Source organism: Chiloscyllium punctatum, chromosome 13 (genome assembly GCF_047496795.1).
Source record: "Chiloscyllium punctatum isolate Juve2018m chromosome 13, sChiPun1.3, whole genome shotgun sequence".
Classification (NCBI taxonomy): domain Eukaryota; kingdom Metazoa; phylum Chordata; class Chondrichthyes; order Orectolobiformes; family Hemiscylliidae; genus Chiloscyllium; species Chiloscyllium punctatum.
The window spans coordinates 97,350,408-97,372,716 of record NC_092751.1 but is presented as its reverse complement, the minus strand read 5'-3'; the positions used below and the strand labels follow the sequence as shown (position 1 = coordinate 97,372,716).

The following is a 22,309-nucleotide window of genomic DNA, read 5'->3' as shown; positions in this document are numbered from 1 at the left end:
ATGATGTGATACAACATTTTATTTGCAGTCATTTGGAGACAATGTTGTACTCTTTTGTATTTCTCTCCAACTAGTTTTAAAGATGCTTTGGATAATCCACTTCCAATCATATTCTCTATTTTGCTTTGTTCCAAGAAATTGCCTCGTATTACCTTACACCTGAAATTCACTCTCTTGCTCAAAGTGATTTCAAACCTCTGTTCCTTGATCTGAACTTTTCTCTGATCATCTCCTCAGTTCCCCTGAGGTAAACCACTTAAATAACTTTCATCCAAATCATGCTATCACAGTCACACAAATCACTGAAAACATTCTTATCAAATTGACTCTCATTACTTGGAGCAATTTATACTTTGACCTCATACACCTTAACATGACTCCTGACATTGCCAGAATCTGAGTAATTTGTTATGTATGTGTGCATAATAACCAGCTTATCTACTTCAAGAGTAACTCATTGTCTGCCAAACATTTTAAAACATCCCAAGACTGTGAAGGATGTGATAAATGTAAGATTCGGTTTGCTTTGAGATTCAGGGGCAAAATAGTATCATTCTAAGGATGCTCTGATTAATGTAACATGAAAACATTTCTGTCAATGTTTGTTTTTGGAGTTTAATTTATTAATCCTTGTGGTCACATTAGGATTGAGATGAGATTGAAATTTGTACTTCAAACTGTCATTCTTCCTTATTGAATTATATTGAGCACACATTCCAACCTTCTTTCTTGGTATTGACAATTCTTGTGAGGAATTTTTCACACATCTGTGCCCGAGTTCCAAAATCAGTATAACCTGACCTGTTTTGCTGAGACTTCTAACTGTCGAAAATAGAAGTGTTGATTCCAATTGCATGTTGGATAGAAAAACAATCCTCCTCATAATATACACTTGTATTCAATCACGTTACCTATTGAAGTAGCAACAAGAAGGCTTGACTTGGTCTTCATTTGGCATGGCAAAAGAAATGAGGAAGATGTAAAACCTGGGATCAGTGCTGAGCTAGACACAGTACTGACAGAGATTGGAAGTAGAGAACAGTGCTTTCACATCCATCAGTTTTTCAACTTTTATTTAAAAGAAAGGAGTGCTCGATGTATATATTGCTTATGATACAAACTTGTATCCCACTCCTTATTGTCTATCATTATTTGCTTTTTAATCATTTGTTTCTTTGAGGCTTTCAGTCTATTTAAAATTATCAGTGGAATTTAGTTGGCTTATTTTTATTCTTTTCAAACCCTCAGTATCACTGGCTTGGCCAGAATTTAATGCACATCCCTAATTGACCTTGAGAGGTGATAGTGAGCTGCCTTCATGAACTGCTGCAGTCCATGTGGTGTTGATACACATACAGTATTGACAAAGAAGGAGAAACAGTATAGCTCCAGCTCCAAGTGATGTATAGGGGCATACTTTTAAGGTGAGAGGAGAAAGATTTAAAAGGGACCTGTGGGGCAACTTTTTCACACAGAGGGTGGAATGAACTTCCAGGGGAAGTGATAGATGTGGGTACAGTTACAACATTTAAAAGACGTGTGGACAGGGACATGAATAGAAAAGGTTTAGAGGGAAATGGGCCAAATGCAGGAAAGTGGACTAATTTAGTTTGGGAAAATGGTCGCCATGGATGAGTTGGACTGAACAGTCTATTTCCGTGCTGTTTGACTCTATAACTCAATACCTTGGTTGGAAACTTGCAGGTGGTGTTCCCATGCTGCCCTCGTTCTCCCAGGTGTTAGGGGTTATGGGTTTGGAAAATACATTTTCTTTTTAAATTGTGCACATGTATCTACATTAAACCAGTTTGAATACCTGATGTTTTAACAAAGCTGATCAACCAGCTGATCAAAAATATATTAAAATTTCTCAAATCTAGATAGAAAAGAGGTTGCTACCAATTTAGTATGAAGTCAATGATACAAGGTTTTCCTTTCAATGTAGTAACAAAAACAACATGTGCCAATTCTTCTTACATTTAGGTTACCCCTTCCAAAAAAATGATAATGCTGTCTGTTTTTGGGACAAGTTTCATCTATTGCCCTTTCTTTCTATCTTTCTGCTGGTTTCTGACATACACTACCAGACTATCTATTATTATTTTCACATTATATACTGTATAGTCATTTGTTTTAAATAATTAACTGGAAATATCACATTTGCCATAGGTTACATGCTGAGCCATTATTTATTAACCTCCCACCAGGGTGTATTATTCTCATAACAATTCATTGACTGTGTCTTTGACTGTCACTTAACATATTTAAATTTGCTACTGTTTATCATATTATTTTGATTACTGTAACCTTTTCCTCTTTATATCACCTTGAACTGTGATGGTTTAGTGAAGTGTTTGCATTTTCTATAGTGAAGCATTTAATCTCTGCAGTGAACTATTTTCCTAAAAACATTCACTAAAATTACTGTACATAACTAAATAGTTGCTTAGCAGTATGGACCAATTTGGAACTTGGGTTTTGCTGAAAAAGAGGCATCCTGACAATCCTTTTCACCTTACAGTCATTAGGATCGAATCATAAAAATAACATACATCAAGGGGAACAAGAATTTATACTGGATGGAAAAGGGTACTGATTGGTTGGCAAGTGGACCATAATTGGCAAAGAGAATTTGTGGAGAAAGTGAGGACTGCAGATGCTGGAGATCAGAGCTGAAAATGTGTTGCTGGAAAAGCGCAGCAGGTCAGGCAGCATTCAAGGAACAGGAGAATCGACGTTTTGGGCATAAGCCCTTCTTCAGGAATGAGGAAAGTGTGTCCAGCAGGCTAAGATAAAAGGTAGGGAGGACGAACTTGGGGGAGGGGCGTTGGAAATACGATAGGTGGAAGGAGGTCAAGGTGAGGGTGATAGGCCGGAGTGGGGTGGGGGCGGAGAGGTCAGGAAGAAGATTGCAGGTTAGGAAGGCGGTGCTGAGTTCGAGGGATTTGACTGAGACAAGGTGGGGGGGAGGGGAAATGAGGAAACTGGAGAAATCTGAGTTCATCCCTTGTGGTTGGAGGGTTCCTAGGCAGAAGATGAGGCGGTCTTCCTCCAACCGTCGTATTGCTATGGTCTGGCGATGGAGGAGTCCAAGGACCTGCATGTCCTTGGTGGAGTGGGAGGGGGAGTTGAAGTGTTGAACTACGGGGTGGTTGGGTTGGTTGGTCCTGGTGTCCCAGAGGTGTTTGTACCAGGGATCAGTTAACTGCCAAGCTTTTCTTTAACTTTAAAGCCAGGCAGATTGATTCTGGTTGGTTAAGGAATTATCATGGGCTTGTGCTAAGAGTTACATTAACAACTAATTTAAGATTGTCAATTGGGCTGACAGTCTGGCTCACTTATGCTTGTGAGAATCCACACAAACACATTAATTTGCAGGGCCCTGTCCTTGGCAGACAAGAACACTTCCATGCCTTGGTCAGTTCCAACTGATTAAAAATTCAACCAGTCAGAGTTGACTTGCTTGATTTGAATTTAAACAAAAACTTTGTCAGTTAACTGTTCCCTGTTGCGTTCTCTACGGCAATGTAGAGAAACTTAATTTCCAAACCAATCATCTTTCTCCCTTCTCAAGCAGTGTACTGTAAATTGCTGTTTTCTTTGAGCTTTGATGTCCTTGTTGTCTGTCCCTGACAAAATGTTTCAACAGTGTGTCTCTTTATTCAGAAATTATATAACATCATTTCTGTGAATGAGAAAAGACAAGAAATGTAAATATTCAACAGTTGCCTTTGTCTCTTTACTGTCTCTGGATTTTGTTTTAACCTTCCCTGCTTCTTAGTTCAGCTTTATCTACTACTTGTTCATATTATGGTCCATTGCTGCACTTGCTGCATTGCTAAAATATGACCTTTTTGAGTATATTTTATAACCTGAAGTATTCTTTTTAATTAACGAGTGAAGAGATGTACATGTGAGCAAAGAATCTATCCTTTGGAAGGGTAACCTGGTGCGATTACATGAATAAATTATCTGAAGAACTGAGACTTCAGTTTAAATAACACCAGAAATAGTGGGAAATTATATATTTGTACCTGCAGATTTGTACAGGTAAAAGTAGGAAGAGCAAGTGCAACCGTCAAGATATATATTCTGATAGTCCAGAATTGGGAGAGTAAGAAATTGCATTTAAATAGTGACTTTCATGGATTGACTCCAGATGTTTCCCTGGGGTGGGGGAATCCAGAACTAGAGGGCCTAGTTTAAGGTGAGAGGGGAAAGATATAAAAGGGACAACTTTTTCACGCAGAGGCTGGTGTGTGTATGGAATGAGCTGCCTGAGGAAGTGCTGGAGGCTGGTACAATTACAACATTTAAAAGGCATCAGGATAGGTATATGAATGGGAAGGGTTTGGAAGGATATGGGCCAAGCGCTGGCAAATGGGACTAGATTAGATTAGAATATCTGAATGGCATGGACGAGTTGAGCTGAAGGGTCTGTTTCCATGCTGTACATCTCTATGACATTCAGTACTTTTGAAATAGAGTCACTGATATAATGTTACACAGATTGCAGTCAATTAGTGCAAAGTAAATTTCCACAAGCAACAGACACAAATAAGCTTGTAATTTGATTTTGGTAGTGTTTGAGAGACAAATCTTGTCCATGATGCCAGAAGGAATTACCTTTTCTTCGCATTGTGCTAAGATCTTTTATGTTCACTGGGAAGTCAGGAAGGACCTTAGTTTAACTTACCGCAAAGGATAGCAACTTCAACAAGTCAGAACTCCCTTATTTGTACATAGATTTGTGAGTCTACGTGAAGTCTCTGCAATTGGGGTTGGACCCACAAATTTTCTCAGAAGGTGAGAATGCACATACAAAGCAGAAAGTTCCACGGAGGGTGCAGGAGGACATGCCAGGAGTAGCAGTACCAGGCAAACTGAAAAATGAGTTGTCAACCTGGTGAAGCTACCAACCAAGACAGCATGCGTGCCAAACAGCATAAGCAGCAGGTAATAAATTGAGCTAAGTGATCCCACAACAAATGGATCAGATCTAAGCTCTGCAATCCTGTTACATTCAGTCATGAATGGTGGTGGGCAATTAAGCAACTCACTGGCAGAGGAGGGTCCACAAATAGACCCATCTCATTGATGGAAGAGCCGAGCACAGTGCAAAGACAGGTTGAAGCATTTGCAGCAATCTTCAGCCAGAAATGCCAAGTGGATGATCCACGTTAGCCTTCTCCAGTGGTCCTCAGTATTACAGATACCAATCTTCAACCAATTTTATTTACTTCACCTGATATCAAGAAATGGTGCGATTTACTGGATACTGTAAAGGCTATGGACGCTGACAACATTCTGGCAATAATACAGAAGACTTGTGCTCCAGAACTTGCCGCTCCCTAGCCAAGCTCTTCCAGTACAGTTGCAACATTGGCATCTACCGGACAATGTGGAAAATTTCCGAAGAATGACCTGTATGCAAAAAGCAGGACAAATCTAACCTGGCCATTTATTGCCCCATTAGTCTACTCTCGGTCATCAGTAAAATGATGGAAGGTGTCATCACCAATGCTATCAAGCAGCACCTGCTCAGCAATATCCTGCTCACTGAATCACAGTTTGGGTTTCACCAGAATCACTCAGCTCATGACCTCACTATAGCCTTGGTTCAAACATGGAGAAAAAGCTTAATTCCAGAGGTGGGGTAAGAGTAGCCCTTGACATCAGTGCCGCATTTGACCGAGTGTGGCATCAGGGAATCATAATAAAACTGGAATCGGTGGGTATCAGGGAACAAATTATCTACTGGTTGGAGTCATACCTGGTGCATAGACAGATGGTTGTGAGTTTTGCAGGGTACCTCCAAGGAGTTCACTCAGGGCAGTGTCCTGAGCCCAACCATTTTCAGTTACTTTGTCAATGACCTTCCCTCCATCATAAGGTCAGAAGTGGGATGTTCACTGTTGATTGCACAATGTTCAGCACCATTTGCAAATCCTCACATGTTGAAGGAATCCATGTTCAAATGCAATGATATCTGGACAATAAACAGGCTTGGATTGATAAATGGCAAGTAGCATTTGCACCACACAAATACCAGGGAATGACCATCTCCAATAATCTAATCACTGCCCCTTGACATTCAATGGTGTTATCATCACTGAATCCCCACTAACATCCTTGGTGTTACCACTGACCAGAAACTCAACTGGACTACCACATAAACATAGTGGCTACAAAAGCAAGTCAGAGGTAGGAATACTGTGGCAAGTAAGTCACCTCTTGACTCTCCAAAGGCTGCCCACCATCTGAAGGCACATGTCAGGAGTGTAATAGAATACTACACACTTGCCTGGATGGGTGCAGCTCCAAAAATACTGAAGAAGCTGACACAATCCAGGACAAAGCAGCCCACTCGATTGGCATTGCACTCACAAGTATCCATTCTCTATACCACCAACACTGAGTAATGGCACTGCATATAATCTACAAGTTGGGTGCAGATACTTAGGAAAAACAACTACCTGCAAGCCACTCATCATCCTGACTTGAAATATATCGCTGTTCCTTCACTGTAACTGGGTCAAAATTGTCCCTAATGGCATTGTGGGTCAACTAAAACACATGGAATGCAGCGGTTCAAGAAGGCAGCTCATCACCATCTTTTCAAGGGCACCTAGGTACTGGTGATAAATGCTGGTCTAGGGGCGATGGTAATGTCTTGTGCATTGCATAGAGCAATCAGAAATCAAAGTTATTCCAGGAGATTAAATCTGAGGAAAATGAAGGAAACAAATTAATGAAAATTGAAATGTTCAAAAAGAGAAATAAGCATAGCGAGTTTTGAGAAGATTTGTAGCTCAGGTTGAGGTTCTGGTTGTAGGTTTGCTTGCTAAGCTGGAAGGTTTGTTTTCAGACATTGTGTCATTATACTAGGTAACACCATCTAGATGAAGCCTAGCATATTAAAACAAGCGTATTGAAACAAGAAAAAGTGAGAAACAAGGCAACTACTTTATGTGTAACTGATTGATTGACAAGGAAACTGACGACTGGGCAAGTATCCAGTTCTCTACCAAAGCATTCTACTTTGGGTATACTTCACAAATAGGCTTGAATGTTCTCTAACATGTGTCTGTCTTTGGAATTATTGCACAAAACCTGGATTATAGGTGTACAGGAAGCATTCCACAGTAATCAATTTGAAGCATATCACATTTTCTATGGTTTTACTTGTTATTTTCCGTTGACTTAGATTATTTGGAAATAACACAAATTTATTGATTCTTCCAGTCATCATAAAATTCCAATTTCTTAACTTTCATTCTTCAACACTTTTCACTTTGACTTTTACTTCTCCCGTCTCTCTTCTTTGCCTCCCATCCACCATGTCTTCCACTCTAATTATTGCACTCCATGTTAAATTCTGTTTCTCTTCTATATTTGTGTTTGGTTGCCTCGTCATAATCATAAAAAAATGTAGATTCTGGAATTTGGATTAAAACCAGAAGAGTATTTTCTCAGTTGTGTTGAACATTGTTGTATTCTAATTAATTGCTGTGTGAACTTAACAAGAATAAACATGGTTAGATTTATCTTAAAATACAATGCATTTTTTTTTAAATGCAGCCAATTGCTTTTCATCTTTTTGTTCAATTTTTCGAATGATTGCCTGTAAATATAATTTTTATTCTGAAATGATGTATTTTTGCTCAACCTTTCAGTGAAATAATAAAAATGTCTATTTGTGGTGTAATATGCTTTTGAACTTTTTATTTTGCATCTGATTTTTATCATGAACACTAATATATATGGAAATCACTAATCGGATGACAATATTTTTATTTTTCCTTTCTATCCTGTACTCTAAATAATTTTTCACATTAATCATGTTGTGCAATTAAGTATTGATCCTGTGTTACATGCTTTATAATTGCTTCTTCTATTCGTTATCATGCAGGTATTTATGGACTGCATGAGTCTGATCTGGATAAGGTTTTTCGATTACCTACGACAACCTTCATTGGAGGAAATGAACCTGCAATCTCGTTACGTGAAATCCTAAAACGTTTGGAGGTCAGTACTTGATTATCAATGGAATGCAGTCCAAACCAGAATTAATTTCTCTTCACTAGGGCAAAAAAATATTTGACAAGTTCAATGTGAGCCACTCTACTCTGTAGTCTGGTGGTCACCTGCAAAATTGGCCATGTATCACCTTCACTATGGAACCTGAATATACTTGATTGGTGACCTATCGGTTGACCAAGTGACTTTATTGTCTTGCCTTCCTTGTGCTTTTCTGTGACTGGCAATGCCCAAGACACAAACGAGTAAATTGTTTACCATTTCCAGGTAGTTTTGGTGTTGAACTAACCAAATAACTTTAAAAATAAAATGGCTGTATCAGGTGAATCATGGCTAATTCAATTCTGACCTCAAATCCACATTCTCACCTATACCTGAGAGCCTTAAACCTTTTGCTTAAAAGGTCTATCTGTGCCTCAAAAATGAATCATGTTCTCTGCTTCAACCACCTTTTCTGGAAGGAAGTTCCAAAGACTCATGATATTTAGTGATGGTAATACTATTAAATGTCAAGTGATGATGGGTAGATTCTCTATCACTGGAAATAGTCCCTGCCTGGCACTTGTGTGTTACCTGCCACTTTTCAGCTCAACGCTATTACAATGTATTCATTAAATATTCTAGCCTTGCCGCGTGCACTCCAAAGCTAATAAGTCCCTATTCTAATGTTTATTAACTGCTTATTATTTTCACTAATGTAGATTTTTTTTTATTTAATTCACATTCTTTTCAAGTGAAAACCTATTAAGATTAAGTTTTTTACAACTAATTTAGATGAAAATGTTTGTTGTATGTGATTTAATTTTCTTATTTCAATCAGAACACTTACTGCAGACACATTGGCTTGGAGTTCATGTTTATAAATGATGTGGAACAATGCCAATGGATCAGACAGAAGTTTGAAACTCCAGGTATCTTAAAATTTACTAACCAGGAGAAAAAAAGGCTGTTGGCTCGGCTGGTCCGTTCAACAAGGTACAAGATATTTTAGTATTTAAAGAATATAATCAGCTTGCTGTCATTGCTGTGTAACTTAGGTGGCATAGTGGCTGAGTGGTTAGCACTGCTGCCTCACAGCGCCAGGATCTGAGTTTGATTCTACCCTTGGGTGACTATCTGTGTGGAGTTTGCACATTGTCCTTGCGTCTGTGTGGGTTTCCTCCCACAGTCTAAGATATACAGATTGGGTCGATAGGCTATACTAAATTGCCCATATTGTCCAGGGATGTGCAGACTAGGTGGATTAGCCATGGGGAATGCAGGGTTACAGAGGTAAGATGTATCTGGGCTGGTGTGGACTCGTTGGGCCGAATAGCCTACTTACATTCTGTAAGGATTCGATGTAACTACCTGTTTAAGATAGCTTTAGTTGAAGCCAGTTACGTTTTATTTGCTTTGATTTTTTACATGTATCAGTCTTTATTCAAACTTGCATCACCAAATCCTTTCTATATAATAGAATCATAAAATTACAGAATCCCTACAGTGAGGCAAGAGGTCTTTCAGCCCATCAAGTCTGCACTGACCCTCCCAATCAGATCTAACCCTGCCACCCTGTCTCCATAACCTTGTATTTACTATGACAAATCCACCTAGCCTCCACATCCCTGGACACTATGGGGCAATTTAGCATGGCGAGTCCACATAACCTACACATCTTTGGACACACATAATATTTGTATTACTCTGTATCTGGGGATATTGAGGTCATCGAATGGATCTTGTATGCTTTCCTCAAATGGTGTGGTGAGATTCTCACTAGGCAGCAATGTGTTCCCAGTTGACACTTATTGTTGCTTGTTAAATGTCTCAGTAATAGCTCAACTCACTGCAGATTACAATCTAACCAAACTTCCTGAACAAAGTAGTTATAAGGGAAACTTGACATGGAAACCAGATTGGGTTCATTGTAGGTTCATTTCTGATCTCTGATGATTCTGCACATTACTGATGCGTATCAGGCTGCACTGACAGTTATTGTTACAATGGGATAGCAAGGACATTTTGTGTGCAGGGATGTGTATCCTGCTTGTCTGAATGAGGCTGCATCTCTCAATTCCCCATCTGCTGTCTTAGCAGTTATTCATACTGAATTTTTACCTTGCATGGTCTTGCCTTTTTGCACATTGCCACTCAGCCCAAGATAACAGCTTCATAAAACTAATATTCCCACTGTGCCATTTAGCACAGAAACAAAGTTTGCTTAGGCAATTCCAGCACAGTAGGTCAAGGACAGCCTATGATACCAATCCTGGTCATGTTCAGGATGGTCAAAGTCAGGGTTCTGTCCTCATAAGGGATGAAAAGCTGAATGATGGGCAGCACATTACATATCTTGACCTTTTCTGCCCTATTGTGGGCTATTTTCTTCTTGGAATGAGAGGTATTGTAGAATGTGGAATGAGAATGCAGGTATTGTAGAAGATAAATATAGGTGGAACAGCTATTACTGCTAGTGCAGGTGGTCAGGTTTCCTGGGTGGGCAGCACAGGGGGCAGGGTTAAAGGCATTGTGGGTGAGTGAGGGTGATGGTGAAGATTCTGCAGGCAATAACGTGCATGATAGACCATGAGCCCTGATGGGAGATAGATCCAGGAGCAGAGAGAGAATGCCAACATGCTGGCAGAGTAGCGAAAGACATTGATGTTCTTCTTTTAATGCTAGGATTTCTCCAGATAGCTGAGCTTGCTCTAGCCTGGATGGCAATCTTGTACCAGGCTGGCATTGTTTAGATAAGGCCTCCACTACTGGTCCTAGGGAAGAGGACCACCCCTTTCAGCAGGACCTCAAGAGTATGCCCACAACGTGGGATGCTGACTTGCCCACCTGCCACATCCAGGGCAAATGTGAGGGACTATGCAGGAGTGCTCCAGACTGACAGTGCTGATTTGGGTGCAGAACAGATGGTTTCTGTGCCAGGGATACTGGCTAATTCCAAGATCTCTGGTGACTAACACGTTACTCCAAGAATGTTTGGTAAGCTGGGCTGGAAATTGGACATGAGACTGAAACGCTAATTAATGTGGGAGTTTGGAAAAATACAGTGAGAAGATTCACTTTGCCAAACTTGACATGACTTGAATTTAGATCATAAACCAAAAGACTGAGCCTCAAATTTCTCATTTTGTTAATAGGCAATATTCCGATAAGCAGTTTGGTAGTTCAGGATGTGAATTGTTATTTCCTGTACTCAATTTTGATATTGAATTATAATTTTCTGATGTTGGTGACTTTGAAGTATAAAAGCTAAATATTTATATCAAAAACAATTGAAGTATCAATTTTAATTATGCATAAAGTTATTTACATGATGCAAAAAGTAGTATTTAGGTTAGGTAAGTGGGGAACATGTTTTGTGACACTTGTGGGGCAATCTTTAATTCTGCCAAGTGGAAATAGGGAATGAGAGTTACGTCAAAATCAAGTGGCTGACTTTACTATCATTTTAATTCAGTCCTCCTGCTAGGCACCTAACTAGAGGAAGTAAAGACTCATTAATTAATGAAGTAAATGTAATTTTAAAGACATATTGAAAAGAATGTTCATCATAGATCTTCAATTTGGTAAAATCTGGTGGTAATTACATAGAGGCTATAAAAATATACACTAATATAGAACAAAGAACTGCAGATTCTGAAAATCTGAAACACAAACAGGAATTGCCAAAAAAACCCAGTTCTGATGAAGGGTCACTGGAACTGAAACATTAACTCTGCTTTCTCTCCACAGATGTGGAGATCTGCTGAGTTTCACCAGCAATTTCTGTTTCTGTTACAAACTACAAATACTTCTGGAACCTGGATGAGCAGCAATCTGTCAGAATAATGGACATTGCTGTTACTTTGGCTCTCCAGTCCAGCAACACCCCAATCCTCATTTCCAAATCCTGCCACACATCCCACTCCAGCCCAAGGACCAATCTCCTACCAGCCAGTGAGCTTTTCAAGTACAGGATTGCCCATTTGTAGGCATAGAGCTCTTAGGCAACATACTGAAGTCCCATCCTCAAAATGGGCTCAGCATCCTCCTGAAAATATTGGATGACCAGCTCAAGCATATTGATCAATCGTTAAAATTACCTCTCTGCGGTTTCAAGGTTTGAAGAATTTCTTGCAAGAAAATGGTCTTCTGAGAAGCGGTTTGGTGTGGAAGGATGTGAGGTATTAATTCCGGCTTTGAAAACCATCATTGATGTATCTATTGCCAAGGAAGTGGACCATGTGATTATGGGAATGCCACACAGGTAAAACAATTGGTTTTAACGTTTTCAAAAAAATATGATTTCTCAGCTCATTTTGATTCAATTTAAAAAATATACAGTTTTGCAGAAAGTCGAAGATGCGTGTTAGGTAACAGGAAAGCTAACAGATTTTACTCCCACCTCACTTGATGCTTATACCAATTGCAATGCTCCATATACTACCCTGGATAAGATGGATAAACTCAGCATAGACTTGGAATTGAACTTACTGATCTGTACAGCTAACTGCTACCCTTTTTTTTTAAACAAAGGACTTTTTTTTAACAAAGGGACAGTTTTTCCATCGAGTATAGTATAAGTCTAGCAATGAAATAATACCACAGACATTGGACAGTTTCTTTTTTTTTGTAGCTCCTCTTGGGACGTTTTAGCATCAGGTTCCTCCAACTCTGCCTCTGATACAGGCAGTGTGTAACACACAATAGCTTACCTTTTGTGCCCAGAGAGTCTGTGAAGAAATTTGTTTGCTTCTTCAGGAGGCAAAAGGGTCAAGGCAGTGACGCCCAGGACCAGGAAGATCAGATTTAACCTGGTCCAGAACCTTCTCCCCATGAGTAACTCTGCTAGAGCTATCCCTGTAGTTGCATGAGGGGTGGTCCTAAAATCAAATCGGCATCTGGACAGTTTAGTATGTAGTGAAGCTATAGGCTGTTTCTTTAAGCCTGCCTTCAAACTTTGGACTGCTCTTTCTGCCAGACCATTGGATGTTAGATGGCATGTAGCTGTTCTAATATGTCGAATACCATTCAACTTTAGGAAATCTGTGACCATCATTTCCAGAAGAATCTTTCTGCTATTGTCTGATATTGTCAGTTTTGACTAAAACTATTACAGATTTTTTCAGTGGCAGTACAACTGCTGGCATATCTGCCAGTGGGAGGTAGTTCAATGTATTCACATTTCCTACTTGACCTCCCAGATGATGTTCTAACTTGTAAATATATACACTTAGTATTACAGCCCATTGCTAAATTCAGCCTGAAGCTATGAGTGGCTGTCCCTTGTCCTCTTTAAGTAAACATACCAGGGGTTTGTGGTACGCTATTATTACAAATTTACATCCATAAAGGAATTGGTGAACTTTCCAGGGTGTGCACTCTCCTGGATACTGGTCTGTGAATTATTTTACTCTGATAAGGTCTAGTCGAACTCTTTTGCTGTCTCAAGTCAGCATATTGGCAGTAATTACAATGGATTGCAGCCAGATCCTGAAGAAAGATTTAACCGTTTGGCTAAGGCTTGGCTTTGGTTTGGGCTTTTGGTATAATCTGATCTCGAGTCCCTCTGTTCAGGATATGATCTGAGTAAGGCTATTCAATTGCTTGCTCCCCAAGCTCAGTCAAATTGGCAAGAGCATCCATGTCCGTTGGAATACCCTGTAACTCATATGCTCCACTTTTTACATTTTCCAATGATAAAGCCAGCTCTAATGCTTATTCAAAGTCCAGTTTGGGCTTCATCTAGTTGTCACAATTGCATTGTTGCATCATTAATCCTCAAATAATCTCTCAGCATCCCACTCTCGTCGCCACTGAAACAACTCCACAGAGGCCAGTATCCCATCAAGTCACCCTTTATTTACACGTGGAGAGTTCTTGACACTGATCTAGCTCCTATTCTTATATGTCAGCGAAGGCTCACAGATTGCACCAGCCCCAATCAGGTAACTCATTATATGCGGGCCACCTGGCTGACATTGTTACAATGCACCACAAACTATTGTTTCAGGTAAACTTAAGTTATAATAGTTTGACTCTTATGATGCAGTGTCTCTAGTGTTTAATAACATCTCTGAACAGGTCAGTTAGAAAATATGTATCATAGTTTGACTGGTTTCAGGCACAAAATAATATTCTTCTATAGTTTGCTTAGATCATGTTCAGATGTACTGGCCAATATGCAGTAATAGCACTCAGTTCAGAGTCAGTTGAAGAGATCAAATGAAAGCTACACCATTACATAAAAATGTCAAATTCCTGAACCAAAACTTTTCAATCGTATTTTAATTCTGTAGAAAAGTAATTATCTTGGAATAGGAATTTGTTTGTCAGTTATTTGATTTGAGGGTACAACAGTTTTGTTTACAGAAATAACTATGGATTGGTTATACTGTTTTATTCAAATTCAATTGTTTTTGCAGATATTTTGCTACAATTTTATTGCTGATGTATGTTTTTGCTTTTTACCTCAGGGAATTTAAAAAATTTTGAGATACATGTGTTATCAAGATAGCTAATAACAATGAGAGTGTGCCTGTTCCTTTGTTTTTAAGACCAATTCTGAAGCTTTGGGTTTGCTCTCCTGTCATTACAGTGGCGACGAGAGTGGGATGCTGAGAGATTATTTGAGGATTAATGATGCAACAATGTATTGAAATAAAATTGATTTTTATTGTACTGCAAAAATTCAGAGGAAGCCTCACTTTAAAAGTCTGATGCTACATTTTGTAATACTTATATTTTATTTTATACATATAAAAATTTGGTGACACTTCAAACTGCATTTAAATGAGAAGAAAGGATTTTACAAAAGTGTTCTATTTTTAAAAAGATAAAAATTCTTAAGTGATAGGAAACATTTTCTAGCCTCTTGGTGAATGGCATTTTTCCTCTCTTGTTGCTCAAACTATGCTGCAATACAAGTAAGCTATTTCAATCAGGGAGTGCATGCTAACATTTTGGTTGACGTCGCCACTTCATCTTTTTAATCCCAATTTCCTAGCAGACTCCATATTCCTTATTAACTTCACAAGGTGTGACAATACTGTGGCTTTAAGAGGTATGTTTTGTCTTTTATTTGTGAAGAAAGGTTGAGACAGAGATGCCGAGTGTTATGTTCCAAGCCAATAAAGTTAACAGCTTGAAAGACCTTCAATGTATTTTTTAAATTTGGAACAATAGAAGCAGCATGAATGGGTGGAGTCAGGCACCCACAGAACCAGGACTTTAGTTTAGCGTTCAGTCGTTACTAGGGTTTTGAAGCTAATTGTGCTCTGTCTCCCTGCTACAGCTAAAATGCTCGAGTTCTCTTTCTGCTGCCAGAATCACTTGTGAGACAGTATATTTTACTGAACTTGTGTTTGTCAAGGATTTGTTTATGGGATGTTACTATATTGGAATAGTTGTTGTTTCGTAGTTAAATAATCTACTTTATTCTGTTAAGTTTCCCAACAGATCTAAAGTTATAATAATTCCTGTTCTTTTGTTTATATTTTAACTGGGGTAAGAATAAAATGTGTTTTGCTTAAAGCTGAGCAGTGTGACCAATCAAATTACATCTGGAAAATAACACCTTACACTTGCCTTTTAATGCAATAAAAGTTAGGGTCTAGGCTATCTCCTTGATATATTTGCAAGAGGTTTGGTCTGGTCCATAACAAAGTGGATGTTCACCTTACTATTACAGGTATTTGTCACAAAGCTGGTCCTTTTTCTAAAAACTGTTCCTTTTCTCAAGAATAATGTGTCCTTGTTTTTTTACAGAGGGTTGTAAAACAGCCCAGGCTCCAAATCGGCTGAAGTGGTACAGAGATGAAAAAGATATTGGGAGGCCTTTTTGTGGATATGTAAACAGATGAGACTTTAGGCCAAAGCTTTTATGTTTGAGAAGTAACCTGTGTAATGAAAGGGGAGTGGTCAGTCAGGGAAGCTGAATTCTGGTTTTTAAAGTCAGTTCAGCAGTGGTGTGTGTGTGAAGAAAGGCTACTGTAGTCAGTCAGTTGAGAATGGAACTTCTCTATCTCCTTCTGCCCTTCTAACTTCGACCTGTAATCCTCTGTTTCAGTTTTACTGTGTGTTTAAGGGGTTTGTTTATTGGAACTGTTGTGTATTTTTGGAACAGCATAATTAAGTCTAGTTTGGATAGATTGAGTTCTGTGGGTATTCTGTATTCGGTTCTTTGTGTTTCATTCCATATTTTGTGAATACATTTTTGACTGTTTTAGAACCTGGTAATTTTCTGGGTAATTTTCAGTGCACACTTACCGAAACAAATAGCAAAGTAACAGTCTGGGCTGCCTGCTTAAGAATATTTTCAATGGTCTTCTCTAGTCCATAACATATTTAACTTTGTATCTATGCCTTTCTTGGTATATGTGCCTGAAATTCTTTCAAGCCATTGGCGAAGTCTTTTCTGCACTTGCTTAGAATAAAATTAATCAAATTTCTCATTATGTTTCCACATGCTGTACTTCTGACTGGAGGGGAAAAATCCTTCCCAATGTATCCTGCCAATTTATTTTTATCATTTTGAAATGGCATAATCATATTATGTCAACTTCCTTCAACAAGAAAAGTAACCTGATATATGTAGTCTTCCATCATAATTCAATCTCTTACTCCCCCATATCACTATGTTAAATCATAGATGGACATTCTTTTTTTCAAGTCCAGTATATCTTTTCTGTGGAAGTGTGGCTGAAATTGAACATTGTATTCCAGTTTGTACTAAGGACCCCTGCATGCAATTGAAATGTTGCTTAGATTATAAAATCTAGATGATGAGGGTAAATTGCAGAATAATTCTCTTCTATTCAGGGAAAGCTTGCATTTGAATCATCTTAAGAAGGGGTAATCCTTAAGCCACCCGATCTCAGTGACTAGGTATTAAATTTTGTTATAGTTCCTCATAATTAATGGCTATTAATTTTGGGATACATTAAAAGACTGATTTAAAAATAAAGCTAAATATTCATTTTCATACTTGATAAATAATTTGAAAACCTTTCCAGAGGCCGGTTGAATGTGTTGGCCAATGTAATCCGGAAGGATTTAGAGCAAATTTTCTGCCAGTTTGATCCAAAGCTGGAAGCTTCAGAGGAGGTAAGCATTAATCTATTTTAGACACATTATAAATCAATGGGTCGTGTTTGTAATTTTCAAAGCAATATTTTTATATTTTAGTTTTATGATAGCATGGTACTTGCACATACTGTGATATAGTGTTGGTCAAAATAAGTTAAGAATCTATATTAAAAAGTACATTTTGCTGTTTAAATTTGTAAATTTTAAAATGCATCTGGGAAGTGTGGGCATAATTGTTTACCACGAAATTAATACATTAAGTAAACAAGTTTTTATTTTACGTTTCACAATTAATGTTTTTAAAAATTATAAAGTTCATTTATGGTGATAAACTACCCAAGTGCAACTATCCATATCTAGAATGGTTTCCAAATGTCAGTGAGCACTGGGTAATGGTGTTGTTGGAATGAGTTGTGCAGACAAAATAGTCCCAGAAATCAAGATACCAACAAGCAAAATTATGCATAATAAGGTTGAGGGCACATATGCTTAAATTTTATTTTATAAACACAAATGTGTGACAACAGACTTTCGCACTCAATGTTTTATTTCAATCAGATGGAATATGAATGAAAAAGTGTGATTATTTTCAGACAGTGCCAAATGAAAAACATTTTGTGATTCTTTTGTCAGAGGTTGTGTATTTGTAGAATTCTTTACCATAGAGGGCTGTTGAGGTTGAGTCATTAAACATATTCAAGGCTAAGATAGTCAGATTTTTAATCAGTTTGTGAATCAAGGGTTATGGGCAAAATATAGGAAAGAGGAGTAGAGGAATATCAGGTTAGCCATGATCTCATTGAATGACAGAGGGAAATCAATGGTCTAAATGGCCTATTTCTGCTCCTATGTCTTATGGTCTTATGATATTCTTGTCTAGTTTAATAGGTTTTCATTAATGAATAAGGAAATGGGCCATGTCAATTAAAGTAGTATTCATTTTTAGATTGGTCACAGGAAAACAATGAAACCTTTACATCCTCCCCCGTTCAAAATGATCTCACAAAATTACTTAGAAACTTGTTTTAAACAGTTTTCCCAAGCACCGGTTTTAATATGGAAACCAACTGCTCTGACAGCAATTAGTATCCAAGAATTTAAAACACTGTTCATATCCTGGAATGTGATGTATTTGTAGCTCATATTTGATTTAGTCTGACAGCTGTTTATTTAGTGATTCTCCTGTCTATATTTCAAAATATGAATAGCTGATGCACCATATGTCCTCAGTTCTTGAATGATTATCTCGTAGTTTGAGAGGTTGTTGCTTTGAAACTCTAATTTTGTAGGATTTTCCAGCACTTTGTTGCAGTTCAGGAGAGTGTGAATATTTTTCCAAGCCTCCTATTTTCTTCACTGTGATAAAATTGCTACCCAAAAATCAAAAAAAAAGAAATCTCAGCCTTAACAACGAGCTTTCAAACAAACATCTGAGGAAAAGAAAGGCTCCCTTCAGGTTTCTTTCCTTGACATTGGGCAGAATTTTGGCAAAAGGAATGGTGGGTAGGTGAACTTAATCAAGGCAGAAGCAAAAAAAATCAGATTATCGCCATGGAGATGAACTTGGCAAGTAAGCTCTCCCTCTTCAGGAGGCAGGTTGATGATCTTGCCAGTTAGTGGTAAGAGGCATATCTGCATGCTTTTATATCTCATTAGTTCCACAACTTGATTGAATTAACCCTGCTGTCGCAATTAACATCCACTCAATTGAGTGAACACAGCATTTCAAAAACTTAACAGCACAAAGCAGATGCATACCTGGTGAGTTGCACTTCTTCATCCACCTTGGGTTAAGTACTTGGCTGCTTCATCCTTATTGCAAGCCGGTTTTAAACAATGCTTAAAGACATATGCCATTTCTCCAAATAAAGTGGAGCTTTTCAAGTGGTCCCAGACATTCTGATTCCCCGGATCATCTCCAAATCCAACTGTCACACAACAAATGGAGCAGTTTATAGTCTACCAGGTGGTGATTCCTCCCTAGTAAATGAATAGGAATGCCTGGGAAGTATGAAAGACTGGCAGCTGAGGGGGTCCTATAGAGCTTATTATGCATGTGATGGTGAGGTCCATTCAGTGATAGCGATAAAATGTGTGAAATCCCTATGAGTGTGAGTTTGTAGTGTGAAGATGGTGGAACTTATTCTTGCAGAGTGCAGGAGATTGTTTATCCTGTTCTTGCATTGCGTCCTGCTTCTTAGATTTTTACTTGAGGCACTGCCCTCTGGTAAAGTCTAGGTTCAGGCCACCCAGGATTGATGGTAGGACTTTTCTCATCCATCAGTGAGAAAGAGACCACCTTTCTGGCCCTGATGACCTGGAGTAGAGTGTTCAGTGAGGAGTCTATGAAGTTGGGAGCCAGTTTCTGGCACCTTGCAGTCATCTCCAGGTTTTGGATGGTGGCAAGGGCATGATGATCAAAGGCCTACAGGGTGTTATTTTCGCTCTTGACTTGCAGTGAGTGAAGGAGTGCCTGGCCGACCTTCACATATGGTGTCAGAAACTTTGATTCCAGAAGGTGCACATGGTTGGCCAGTTAAGTTGGCACGAGCTAAAAAGGAAATGATTTTATGGGCCAATCTCATTTGCCAACTGCCATACTTTAACTTTGAAATGGAAAATTCCAGCCAGTACTTTTTATAAACTAAAAGGTATTCAGTTAATTAATGACAAGTAATCATACACTGGCAATGTCAAACATGGTTAATTTATTGATTTGTCGTAAGATTCAGGATATGACCACATGGTCAATTCAAGGTACTTAAAATGTCAGGCCAATTTTTGCTTTGACTTTCTGGCTTCCATTGAATCTTGGATTTGTTTTCTGAATTCATTCTTTTATTGGGGATAACACTAGTGATTCTAAATGCCAAAATTATTTGCATTTTTCTAAAGTTTATTTAAGAGATAACAAGGAATTAAGAATAATTATGCCAATATGAGGAATTACAAGCAAACTCCATAATGTATCATTTAGGGATCAGGAGATGTTAAGTATCATCTGGGGGTTTACCATGAAAGGATCAACCGAACAAATAACAAACACATTACCATGTCACTTATGGCAAATCCATCACACCTTGAAGCAGTGAATCCAGTCGTACAAGGAAAAACCAAAGCAGTGCAGTTCTACCGTGGGGACACCAAAGGCAAAACGGTAAGGGCAAACCAATTCTTGTAAAACCTTATAAACAGTTTATATTTATGCAAACTTTTATTAATTCTAAACTACTTAATCTGTGTTCAATAGGTCATCAGAGCATGTTGAAGTAAAAAAGGTTGAGTCAAACTGAACCCCTAATATTCAACAACTTGTGTTTGTAAAGAATAGGCCATTTTAAAGAACAAGATTTAATTTTTATGACAAGGTGACTAAAGTAGTAGAAATGAAGTAGTAAAATGTTATGCATAACATTTAAGTGGACTTCTGCAAGGCATCTAATGATGTTCCACATAAGGTTCTGTTCTTTGTCGATTATTAAAATATTTTCTTCCCTATGCAGTGTTGTAGTGCAATTCTCATTGAACTAGGGCTGTCAACCAGTGCACTTCAGTCGAAATGAAATGCAGCCGTCAAAACTTGAAATGTGGCCTATTCAATCAGAATAGAGATAGCATGTGAATATTTTGAGCCGTGGGTAGAAACAAAGGCAGCAGCTTTCAGCAAAAATACTGCTGGTCAGTTCATACAAGTCGCCTTTGGTTCTTGACACCACTTTTAACTATTTATTATTTGGATACAAATAAAGTAATCAGGCTTAGCAATTGATGTTTGTTAGGTTTTTCAGATAATTGGTGATGTAAGGTATATTTGAAATCGAAAACAAAAACACTGAAAGTGCTGGAAAAACTCAGCAGGTCTAGCAGCATCTGTGGAGAGAAATCAGAATTAACATCTTGGTCCGGTGGCCCTCCTTCAGAACTAAAAGTAGCTAGGAAAAGGTTGATATTTAAGCAGAAGATGGGATGGGATCAAGGGTGGGGGGAGAGTAAAAGATAGATGAAGGTAAAGCTCAAAGAGAGAGAGAAAAACAGTTGGACAGACAAAGGACTAGTGAAAGGTCATTTTGGGGAATGGATAGCTGCTTTCAACCAGAAGGATGTGGATTCTTTGGAGAGAGTACAGAAAATATTTACCAGAATGTTGCCTGGTATGGAGCATTTTAGCTATGAAGAAAGGATAGACTGGGTTTGTTTTCACTGGAACGCAGGAGGTTGAGGGGCAAGTAACAGAAGTTTATAAGATTGTGAATGGCACAGATATAGTGGAAAATATTAGGCTTTTTTGCCAGGGTGGAGGCGTCAATTACTAGGGGACACAGGTTCAAAGTGCGGAGGGTCGAAGTTTAAAAGAGATGTGTGAGGCAAGTTTTCACACAAAGGGTGATGAGTGTCTGGAACGCACTGTCAGAGGAGATGATAAAAGCAAACACAATAGCAGCATACAAGAAGCTTCTGGATGAATACATGAATAGGAAGGGAACAGAAAGATATGGACCCGGTAAGTGAAGACAGTTTTAGTATGGAAGAACAAAATGTGTCAGCGCAGGCTTGCTCGGCCGAAGGGCCTGTTCCTGTCAGGTGTTTTTTTTGTTCTATTTTTAAGGGGGCTATTAACTGACAGTGGGTTGTATGTGGTGGCAGTCCATGTGATGACCAGACCTGGTGTGTGGGGTATGGGATAAGGACATGGCCTCAAGCCCTAAAATTGTTGAACTTGATATTATGTTCAGAAGGCCGCAGAGTTCCCAAGCGGATTGCAGAACACCTACGTTCTGACCTTAAAGCAGACCCTGAGCTTTCAGTTGCCTGCCACGTCAGCTCTCCACCATGTTCCCTGGCCAACGTCTCTGTCTCAGGCTTCCTGCAATGCTCCAGTGAAGCTTGACACAAGCTGGAAGAACAGTAACCTAATTTTCCGCTTGGAAACTTTGCAGCTTTCAGGACTTAATGTCAAGTTCAACAATTTTAGAGCTTGAGGTCATGTCCTTACCCCAACTCCCACAAACCAGGCCTTGTCATTACATCCATTGCAACCACACACAATCCATAGCCCCTATTAGCAGCTATTCATTCCCCCAGAACGACCTTTAACTACTTCTTTGTCTGTCCAAGTTTTTATCTCTCTTTGGGCTTAATCACCACCTATTGTTTACACTCCCCTCCCCCACTTCCATCTTCTGCATAAATATCAATCTTTTTCTCA

General features: G+C 38.7%; 1 protein-coding gene across 7 annotated transcripts in view; it reads left to right on the top strand.

Moving 5' to 3' along the window:
• Window positions 1–22,309, top strand: part of ogdhl (oxoglutarate dehydrogenase L) — a 98,009-nt gene that overhangs the window by 30,458 nt on the left and 45,242 nt on the right. For all 7 annotated transcript variants that reach the window (XR_011962313.1, XM_072583391.1, XM_072583389.1 and 4 more), the window contains 5 exons: window positions 7,913–8,028; window positions 8,861–9,015; window positions 12,137–12,283; window positions 17,031–17,121; window positions 20,081–20,260. Coding sequence is in view for 6 of the 7 variants with exons in the window: in XM_072583391.1 (XP_072439492.1) it covers window positions 7,913–8,028; window positions 8,861–9,015; window positions 12,137–12,283; window positions 17,031–17,121; window positions 20,081–20,260 (689 nt within the window). In the remaining variant the exon portion in view is untranslated. The remainder of the gene's footprint in view (window positions 1–7,912; window positions 8,029–8,860; window positions 9,016–12,136; window positions 12,284–17,030; window positions 17,122–20,080; window positions 20,261–22,309) is intronic.